Source organism: Salvia hispanica, chromosome 1 (assembly GCF_029641045.1).
Source record: "Salvia hispanica isolate PSC_SH4W2 chromosome 1, Shi_PSC_v1, whole genome shotgun sequence".
NCBI lineage: Eukaryota > Viridiplantae > Streptophyta > Magnoliopsida > Lamiales > Lamiaceae > Salvia > Salvia hispanica.
The window spans coordinates 29,418,933-29,430,035 of record NC_142692.1 but is presented as its reverse complement, the minus strand read 5'-3'; the positions used below and the strand labels follow the sequence as shown (position 1 = coordinate 29,430,035).

At 37.2% G+C, this 11,103-nt stretch overlaps 1 protein-coding gene and 1 pseudogene across 2 annotated transcripts; both read right to left on the bottom strand.

Moving 5' to 3' along the window:
* Positions 1-63: 63 nt before the first annotated feature.
* On the bottom strand, positions 64-4,705 carry LOC148933570 (conserved oligomeric Golgi complex subunit 7-like; annotated as a pseudogene).
* Positions 4,706-6,207: 1,502 nt separating this feature from the next.
* On the bottom strand, positions 6,208-11,103 carry LOC125221894 (SKP1-like protein 21). Of its 2 annotated transcripts, XM_048124212.2 has the most exons (10): positions 10,944-11,103; positions 9,644-9,735; positions 8,917-9,138; positions 8,583-8,774; positions 8,384-8,494; positions 8,085-8,163; positions 7,649-7,770; positions 7,304-7,488; positions 6,951-7,078; positions 6,208-6,694 (listed from the first exon to the last, which is right to left on the bottom strand). In XM_048124212.2, exons 2-10 carry the CDS (start codon positions 9,677-9,679, stop codon positions 6,654-6,656), a joined length of 1,116 nt encoding a protein of 371 aa, XP_047980169.2. In that variant the 5' UTR covers positions 9,680-9,735; positions 10,944-11,103; the 3' UTR covers positions 6,208-6,653. The 2 variants fall into 2 exon arrangements, with proteins under 2 accessions (XP_047980169.2, XP_047980170.2); XM_048124213.2 differs by lacking the exon at positions 9,644-9,735 and having other exon boundaries at positions 10,944-11,086.

Here is an 11,103-nt window from a genome sequence, read left to right as displayed (position 1 = left end):
AATATTTGTATAGGATTTGGGAGGGAGATGAGTTCATCGCTGAAGCGAGCTGGGAGATAGGCCCTAATCAAGCCTGACTCCTCGCATCTTACGCACAAGGTTAGCTGTGGGAAGATCTAGCTGATTTCCTGAATCCGATTTGACAACATCCTTGAGCTGATCCCTTGGTGCTGAGAAGCATGTGTGAATCGGGGCAAGAACTGGTGGTGTTGGCATCGATAGAGCTGACAGCACGTTGCTCAAGTACTCGATATCCACTGCTAGTTGCTGAGCTCCTCGATCTGTTATCTTCTAGATCCCGCGCAGCTGCTCTATATAAAGAGCACTAGCTCCCTCACCAACCTACACGTTCACATGATCGGGTTCAACATTGGAGTATAAAGTAAATTAGTGAGCTTAGTTACCTTGAACATCCATTCAGTTGCGAAAAACTGTGCCTCCTCAGCATTGGAGTCACTGTTGGAAATTCCCTCGGCAAGGGGCTCTAGCTGTTGGGGCAGAGTAAGAAGGTATTCACCCACGTTGTTCACGTATGACTGAGGATAGGCGCTAAAGCTTGGAACAGGGTAAGCGCTTGCCTCTTCAATAGAAGACCATATCGGTAGATTAGACAAACCATTGAAGTGTTGTCTCACTTTTAGTATGAGTACATCGTATACTAGCTCATTAACTGCCTCTAAAAAGGCTGCTACTCTTTGAGAAGCCAGTGGAAGAGCGTGGAATCGGGGATCTTTTGACTGCAAGAACCAAGAGAAACTCGTTAAGACTCGTGAGCCTAGGATGTATCAGTCATTAAGTAATTAGATCAAATGATTTATGATCAGTTTCTGTTGGAAAATATAATATAGGGTGGCACCAAAAAGTTGTTTCCCTTGAATCTTACGAATAAGGGAATGATGTATGTACCTGCTCTAAGAGGCTAAATAGTTTTCGAGCTTTTTCAGGAACATCAACAAGCCATAGAGCTGCAACATCCAAGGAAGCTTTTCCTGTTGTTGAAGAGCCCCCAATTCCATCATTGTCATCCAAATGTGATTGGTTATGGTCAAGATTTGAACCATACACTGAGAAAGACAGATTAGTGCTCAGTCGAGTAAGTGTGGACTTCAATGAAGCTTCAAAAACTGAAATTCGGCTTGTGACGCAATCTGCAACGGTGAGAATCTGCAAAGCACCCTGAACAAAAGACCATTCCTCCTCATTGGAACTAAAATCAATTTTACGTGCATGCGAAGCTGCATCTTTCCTATCAGATCCAGTTTCTTTCTTTCCTACAATGTTATCCGCGGCTACATCCACCCCACACACTGCTCTTAGTGCTTTTAGGTTACCCTAAAGGATGGTGATATACTGTAATGTTACATCGTCTAGGGCTAGGATTAGTTCATCTAACTCGGAACCACCAGTAAAATTAATGCATCTTTCAGTGGAAGCTTCAAGAAGTAGAATGACTTGTGGGATGGACTCTTCCATTCTTCTCACTGTTTCACTGAGTTCGACTCCCTGGACACCAATAATGCGAGTACTAACTCCCCTAAGATCAAGTTCAGCCATGCCCCCAGACAGCACACCTCGCTCCATTTGCCCATACCTACATGAGAAATTACAGGAGTTAATTATAATAAAGAAATCAATTGTTTAGTGGCCATCACACATAACAAGAAGCATCCTCCACACACAACAATACCCAGAATAAAAAATAAATAAAATCAAGAACCTCTACCGAAAAAGAGTTTCCACCATATGAAATTGTCTTCTTAACTCAAAACAAATACCAAATCACACCAAGGAACAGAGGTGTGGAAAAACAGTTCTAATACTATCCCATCATAAATGTGTGAAGAATGCGGAGTAATTACAGTAAGAAAAAATAAGACTACCTTTGTTTGAAGGCTTCATATGGCAAGTAGACCGCTTTCAGTGTCTCCAACAACACATGCTGATTTGAATCTGAAAATACAAGTAGAATATTCCTGGCAAAACTGCCAGTTAAATTGTGTAGTTGATGTGGATCCATGTATTTTATGATCCATTTCCCAAGGATTACCCATTTAATGATGCTTGATCTAACTATTTTTGTGAGATTGATTTTCAATTTATCAACACAAGACAAAAGATAATAAAGATCCAACCAACAAAAATTGAATCTATCAATATCTACAAGATATGGATAAACATAATTAAAATTTATCTTAGTCTATCTAAGATTTATTCACATAGAATTAAATCTATATAAATCCATAAGACAATAAAATTAATTATTATCCAAATTTATCTAGGATTTATCTAGATATAATTAAATATATCTAAATCCATAAAATAAGGCTAAAATCCAAATATAATTAATTAATTTATCTAGTCTATCTAGGATTTATTCACATAGAATCAAATCTATATAAATCCATAAGACAAATAAAATTAATTATTACTATCCCAATTTATCTAGGATTTATCTAGATAGAATTTAAACTATCTAAATCCATAAAATAAGGATAAAAATACCTTTAATCCATAATTTAATTAAAAAATTAAATTTTAAATAATCCACTTTGATATATTCAAATATTATTCTAAACAATATCTTGAATTAATTTTAAAATAAGACCCTAACTAATTTCAAAATTTTCTCCAAATTAGTTCCTAGGATTAGGAATATCCTAACTAATTTGAAAATTTTGACACAGTCAAACGAGTGCGGAAGCGCCGCTGACGGGCTCCCACTCAGTCTGCCACCTGGGCTGCTTGGCAAACTGCCCAGCCTGACGTTGCTGCATCTGCTGTTCCGTAGTCTCCGACGCTGCTGCTGCGTCGTCGGCGATCGCCGGCGCTGCACTGCGGGATACCGACGCTATTGTCTTTGCATCGTCGCACCCGCTGCTGCCCGATCGCCACTATTGCGCATCCAACAACGCCACCGCGCTGCTGCCCCGTGACTTCATATTCACGCCGCCAAAGATTGTTGTAACAAAGTAGCGTGAAAAACGGACACTCACCGCGAGCTCGAATTGATTCAGCACAATCAAGATTTTGCATTCATGTAATCAATGATTACATATAAAATTGATTCACGTACACGGAACAATTGGAATCAACAAACAAAGTAATCATTACACATGACTGCACACATATATGATTAATAAATCATACACGTAATCAATTCATATATGATTATACAGATTCCGCGAATACTAACAAGAATCAATTGATTCTTGAACAGGTAAAAGTTACTCGATAGAGAAATCAACACTTAATTCACGTAATTTGATAAAACCAACGCTTATGAAAATGACTGATGATCCGTGACATAAACTTCTCTCGACGAGGAGCCTAGCCGTTCTTCATTTTAGGGTTTCATTCCAAAAACAAATAAAACCCAAACCAAACAGAGAAACTCATGCATTCAAGCAATTCACATAACATGAAATTAATCCACATAATCAGAGCCAAAAATTGCCTCTGATACCAATTGCTGGGGATTGGTGCCCCTTGCACAGCGGAAGACATGCATATACAAATAAATCAGATCTAATCTATTTGACCGATTATGGGATTAATTATCTACATGTTAAACAAATCAAATTGCATTCAAGAACACAAATAGCAAGAAAGACTTATCTCATCTGTTAGATCCTTCAGTGCTATACCACACCAGTGTCGTTTATTTCCTAAGGTAAAGAAATATGCGGACTGACACTGCAACCTTTCACGATAGGTGTCAAAGCCTATCTAGGTTGTGAAATTCTATTTCTCTTCTACAAAGAACCGACTGCGTCGCCTTCTGTGAACGCCGTTCACGACCAGTCTACTATGTAGAAGAATTAGAATTATTTGCTTCTTATGCATTTAAATGTTTGAAAAACATCTTATAAATGCACAAGCAAACATCAATGCGATAAAATTACTTCTTCTCGCTTTGGGTTAAAAGTGGATTGTAAAATTTATTGTATACAAGCAATTCTATCCGTGCAACATGCTCGAAATATGTTTTTCAGTATACCAATCCTAACACAGCCTACGTTAGCAAACAATTTAAGGCATAACATTAACTACTCCGATTGACACAAAACGTCACACTAAGTAACTAGTACTTGAGAACATATTAGCAAACAATTCCAGGCATAAAATTAACTATTCCTATTACTCCTTATGCACTGGACTCATGTGTAATCATTCTAAATCAGTAAACAAAATACTCTGATTTTACGAATTCATACTTAAATGGCACCTTCAACTAACTCCGTATCTCTGATTATCAGTATGTTACTAGTTCCAAACTAATTATTATAAGCCTGCATTAACTCCGTAACCTTTTTCATTTGAGTGAAACAAATTTCGCATTCATCCGAATACATTTCATGTCTAATTCTGAATTTCAGGATGAGAAACATTATTTCCAGCGACATTGTTGTGATGCGAGACAGAAAGCAGAGCACCTTCTTGAGCGAGATGAGAATGGTGGCGACGGATGAGCGGAGGGAGAGCGCGTCGTCACGGAGGCGGATGACGTCGCGGGAGGCACGGGGGACGCGGAGGAGCGCGGCGGAGCTCTGTTCTTCGAGAGAGGCGGCGATCTCCTCTGACACCATCTCTCGAGATCGACGAGATGCTTCTCGACGGGATCCTGCGGGTGGCGCTGCTGTACGGCGCCGTTTATCCATTTCTTAGGATCGAATTTCTCCTCTGAGAAGGAGCTCAGATCCACCATCATCTTGCCGGTTTGCTGTTTTTCTCATACGGATTAAATCATCAAATCGTGGCTTCCAATCCGATTTCCCAAACCATTTCGTTGCTAAATCGCGTTTCCGACGTCTAAACCGCGATTCTATTTCAAAGAAATTTGCAGTATCGTATAGGGATAAAATGCAAACTTATATATTGTACAAACTCAAAACTACTCAACACAATTTCAACACAATATCAACACAGTGTAAAATTTTAAGATTTTAATGTCAACACAGTATCAACACAACATCAATCATTAACTACCGTTGAAATTCTGTTGACATTTTCCCGTTGATGTTTTTTTGCGATCGGTTGACATTTTTCATTTAATCGCATCCCTGCCCATATAATTATTAGTACTACTTCCATGTTCCATCCCTCCCCCCCCTATCCGTATAATTATTCGGAAAAGTTGTAGGTGATCCAAGCTGCTTCCAAAATACTAATAACTTTTGAAATGGTAAGGAGTTAATATACAATCAGTAACTAAGAGAGAAATTAAAAACTTCAAATATTATTAATAAAAAATAAATCACATCTAAAAAAATAGCATAATTTTAAGAGATACTAGTATATCAAAATAAAAGTAATTGCCTAATTGTTATCTGTGGATTCGTGGCGGTCGCTATAGGGTAATATACTATTTATTTTTTAGATTGTTCCATTAAAAATGAAATATTTCCTAAAATAGAAATAATATATTTACTCTTCTATTTTACTTTAATTTTTCTGGATTAACTCACAAAACAACACTACATAAAATCACATGCCGAAAATCAAATATTTCATATTTAATGGAACGAGTCCTGTTCCAAAAATACAGTTACTTTGATTTATTTTTTTCAACTTATAGCAAAAAAAAGTGAAACATACACTTATTTGACCTGATCTCCGTCGTTCCTTGGATTATTTGAATGTCAGAAGTGAAGCAGCATATAAAGTTTTATAGGCAGTAGAATCCTTGATGCCTTACAACTGTGTTATTGGTTCTTTCTTGTAGGTAGCTCGTGGTGTTTGAAGTGTAGAAGATGTTATCCGATGCTACTCAAAATTCCCTTAATCAGGCGGATTTGGTGATATTTTCATACCGGTACTGCTAGTGACTCTTTCACTAAGGGTTGATTCGTTTTAACAAACATCTTTAAAGCTCATTCGTATCTCTAATCTTGTAATACCTCGAGCCTATAGGGGCGAGGGCCCGTGATGCACAACAGGACCTGCAAGTAACTACCCGGCATCTCTCCTTTCCAGTCTCGTATTATAATTCATCTGACATGCACAATATAATTTCGTATTGGCAAACAAGAGAGTTAATCTTCTGTTACCAGTTACAGGCACTGTCCACGCATTCAGCTCAACAGGACAAGCAATTACAATCTCAACATTATTAATACAATTCCTCTAGGCATCCGGAATGTGTACATGTTCTCCCAGATGAGGACATCACTGTTCAATCATATCTTAAAGCTTATAATGCAAACTATATAAGCAGGAAAAGACAGAGAGGCCTCGACCATTAACCTCGAAAATCTTCAAGATTACATAAATCTCGTGATATTTACAACTAACTCCCAAACCCCAACTGCCGGCTATAAATTCCCCAGCTGTATCCAGAAGACAAAATAAGAAAGAAAGAAAGAAAGAAAAAAAAGAGAAGGGATTGTTCTAGTCTCATGATCTACTAGTATTCCTATTTTCCTAGGCACCCCTCCAAACTGAATTAAAGAGAAAGGGAGATTACAAGATGGTTTGGCTTGTGTTTCTCATCTATACTCATATAACTTCCCTTATTGTGTTGCTCAACTTGGATCATCAAAATTGAATATCTAATGTCAAAAATAATACCAATGACCATGGAATTTTGAGTGTTAATCCAAACCAGCTCATGCCCACGAACAAAAGGGCCATTTCCTCCGCAGCAATAAACTTATTCAAGTTGATGAGTTTCCATGATTGAGGCGCTGATCTACACCTGTGGAGCAAAGTAATTATTTCATGCAGTCACAAGACATCGCACCAAAATCAATTTTGACTCTTGAACAACATGCTTCAGTAATGAATGAAAGCAAATGGAAAATTAAGGGCCATACTAAATTGTCAAATTCAGAGAAGTGAATCAGCAGGAACGGTACATGTCATCAAAGGGTTGAAATGTTGCATGGAAAATGCCAAGAATCTATTTACAAATATAAAAATAAAAAAGAACTAGAACAAAGAAGAAGACTCACTCGTGAACACCCTCATTGAACAATTTCCATTAGGCAACTGCAGCGGTTTTCCCTGACTCAGAAACAGAATATCTTGGATTCTATCAGGCCAATCTGGGTTTAATCGTCTGGCAAAGTCTTCCACTTCCCTATCAATCAGACAAGTACAGTGACAGAACATTATAATCCTTTGAACAGGTCTACCAAAGAGAAAATTACACACCCAGTTAATGTAAAAATAGTTTTACATATATCCAATAATGAACGAACAGAACAAGGCAAGTTGATGAACATTGCAGCCAACATGATTCTAATTTAAAGGGATAAAACTGTATACTATTATAATGAGGCTAGTCAAATAGCATCACGCTCACCTATCAATTTCTTCTTTCAAAGCAGGATCAATGTCATCATCTAAATCGCAACAATCAAACTCATCTTCTACAGGTGCAATTCTGTCATCACCAATATCAAGCAGCTCTGTGGCATTACAAAGATTGTGCAGAAGACTGTCATGTAATGCTGGATTGCTACAGTACGAATCAACACCATCGGTTTCCTGCAGTAATAGATGATGTTAATTCAAACACCAAAGGCATTCAAGCATGCTCCGTAGCACAGGTGAATGAGAACATAGAATATTTATAATCATTAAATTCCCATATGAGATCAGTATTTTCATAAAGCCGAATAGTATATTACAGAAAACAGTTCTTTACCTTATTATTGTGGATACCGTTTCTTCCAGAAGTACCGGTACAGTTTGAAGGAGCAGTTTTGTGATTATCTTTTCTTTTCCGATTCTTCTTTTTGTGTTTAGAAGATGTGCTCACCTTGGAATCTGCAAACTAACCATGTATCAAATGTTCCTCAAATGATAAAAGGAGGGGAGGTAGACAGAGGTCTAAAATATAAATAAAAAAAAAGTAAACTCCTTTGCTAAGTGTATTGAATTTGAGCCAAATAAGTTGGGTCATTATTATTTCTGTATCAATAACATTGATAGAATATATCACAGATAACTCATCATCAAGAGAGTTAGCATCAAGGAAAAACTTTTCAAAGCTTTTCTACACCTATAAACTTCTAAGCATCTATTTCAACATTCACTGAGACGAGCGGATGAGGAATAATGAAATATAACAAACAAAATACCTTCATTGGCTCCATTGATAAATGACATGAGATCATCCACCGAACGGTCATCCACTTGATCCTCTTCGACTTCAATATTCTATACAATCCATTGAAAGGTAAAGTCTGAGTCTTAACTGGGTCGTACCATGTAATATAGTGGACATTTCCAAGAAGTTCACTCAATATAGTACAGATAGCTATAATCCCAACTAGCACACACCGCAAACTTTTACAGTGAGTCATAACCATTTTCAAGCAGCTATTGTATTTAAACATTGGACACACAAATCAGTACAGGAAACAATTTCCCGGATCACCTTTAGTCTCTCCCTTTCTTTTAATTCTTTCCTCTTTCTAGCATACAATCGATTCAAAAGCCGAATCCTTGGATCATCCATGGTATTTTTAATGGGCTCCAACTTTTCTTCCTGTTTCAGCAACAAAAACACAGTTATATTAGGAATAAAAGAAGTAGGTTATGTAAAAGTTTCAAGAACTTTTGCAACAAAAGAAAACCTCTGTGAGATCATCAGGCAGATGAAATATCTCTCGTATTTCTTCCGGAGACTTTCCTTCAATCACCCGTGCAAGTGCACGACTAGTAAGATCAACAAGGGGCTTAAGTTGCAGGCTATCAGCAGCAGATGTCAATTCACAAAGTCTTTTGGTACCCAAGCGTACAAACTTTTCATCAAAGGACTTCCTCTCCTGCATAAATGTAGAAAGATTATATTATATATCATCCATCAAATTCCTCAGAGACTTGAATGCCTAAGCCTAACAGACTTTTTCCCCCAATATATAAGTCAATAGCATTAACAGAATTCAAACACCAGCAATCTTTAATAACCTTGTTAGAGCGCCCCAGTACTTGATGGAACCGGCAATAGTCAAGAATTAGGCTTAACATAGGAGGATTCACTCGTGGAGGAAGGGAGATTGGATGATTCTTGGAAGATCCCATGCCTGAATGTATTTCACGACATATGAATGGACAAAACATGGCAATTTCTTGCTCAACTTGCTGTATTGAATCATCAGCAGTTTGAAGCCATACATAAGCCTTCAGAATCTAACAATAAAAGCAGTACATCAATATAAAAACAAGCACTATTTGAAAAAAAATATAGAACATCAAATCCGTAAAATAGAGCATATAGATGCAAGGATCTCAGTTGTTAAGAAAAATAAAATACAAGACCAGCGCACACTGTTGAATAATAGTAGTAAATCACAAGTGTTATAATTTTGAACTTTCATGGTCTCATCTGAAAACAGACAGTGGATGATAAGAGTCGGGTATTCTGACTATGTTTTTACTTTCCTATTAAAAAGCATGTTTGGGCAAATTAATTTTCTTAATTTTAGCCCAGAGGGATCCTTCACAAGCTCCAATGGTGGATCAGGTTATATTCCTCTTTCTATTAAGGTATAAAATGGAATGGGTGGAAACAGTTGGCTTCTAAAAGTCAAGGGGATACTTGCACATATAAACAGGCAAGACAGTGGGAACCATACATCACAATACAAGATAACGTCATGACGTCGAGGTCCAGAAGCAGTAACGCAGAGCATACCTCAGGCTTAATAATTTCACTATCAGCTTCTATCATTATATTGGAGTTTGAGACAAGCAGGGAGTCAGAGAAAGCAGTTTCGCAAGTATTATCTGCAACCAAGAATATAGTACAGAAATTGTGAAAATGTCCCAACAATCAACATAAAACAGACGGAACGACACAGTAACCCAGAACTCATATGACCACAATATCATGGAAAATATTTATAGATTGTAAGAAAACGAAAATAACATGCCTAACTTGAGCTTAGGTCTTTGGCTATTTATTAATATAACATTTTTTCCAATGAAGGTAAAAAAAGCCTGTCTAAGATAATGGATAAACACCCAAAATATATAAATCAAAACAAAATAAGAAGAAGTTCAGTGGTAACAATTTGTCTTATACTACAAGCATTATATAATCCTCTTTCTCAAAAATTAAAATTAAAAAAAAAAAAAAAAAAAAAAAAACCCCTCTGCCGGAACTCATGTATTGATTGAACATATGCTCAATCTCTCTGGTCTCTTCCCAACAATCAGGACTTATAATCGACAGCACAAGCCACAAAGGACTTCTGCTATCAGCACATTGTCCAGAAGAAGTCAACTATTAACATTTTCTTCATTGTCTGGAATAATTAATTCACTCCTGTGCAATTATTTAAGGAAGGCTGAGTTGAAGAAAAGGTCAAATAATAGGAGTACTACGTATTTATTTATCATACGCCCTAAATAAACACCAAAAAGGGACAAGTCTATAAGTCCTCACTATCAGAATCATTCTAGCCCTTGGGAATTCGTATTCCAGCTTACAATCCTAAAAATGACGCCCCATGGTCCACAACAGGCCAAGCTTAGTGGAAATTATGTTCATATTCCCTAAATGCACTCTAAAAAACAAACAGTTTCCCAAAATTTCCCTGCAATATTTCTTAAGCTGACTAGAGTACATACTAAAGCATGAATTCTCAATAACCAGCAAGCTTCGGATTCGGACACACAGCAGTCACATACTATAAGAGTGTCAATTCAAATACTAATCATTCAACAGAAATGAAAAACAACCAAAACCGACCTAAAATCATGAAATAAAGATCCGGAAAGCCCTAATCCCCAATCACACTCAAAACCCGTCCACTCAACTCATGAATCAAAACAATTTCGTAGCAAAATCAACGCAGCGAGAAATTGAATGAACAAAAGAACTTGAAATCACATCACTAAACAGCAAATCAATTCAACACGACAAACGAACCCACTTAGGCCGTCAAGTATAATCGAGCTTAACAACAAATTAGAATAAGCAAGACACGAACTTTATCTTGCTGCACGAAGGGAGGAAGATTTTCGCACTTGCAATGAAGTATTCAGGCTGAATGGGGCTTTGAATATGGAAATGGCGGTTGCCGGAAAAGGGCTGTAAATTAGATGTGATGCAAGATAGAAGGAGAATAGATATGGACGAAATAATGAATT

Coding starts and splice junctions, on each gene's coding strand:
- LOC125221894 (XM_048124212.2), bottom strand. CDS start 9,679: ATGATAGAAGCTGATAGTGAAATTATTAAGCCTGAG. Junction 8,164..8,383: donor AAGAAAGGGAGAGACTAAAG/GTGATCCGGGAA, acceptor TGGATTGTATAG/AATATTGAAGTCGAAGAGGA. Junction 7,771..8,084: donor TATCAATGGAGCCAATGAAG/GTATTTTGTTTG, acceptor GTTAGTTTGCAG/ATTCCAAGGTGAGCACATCT.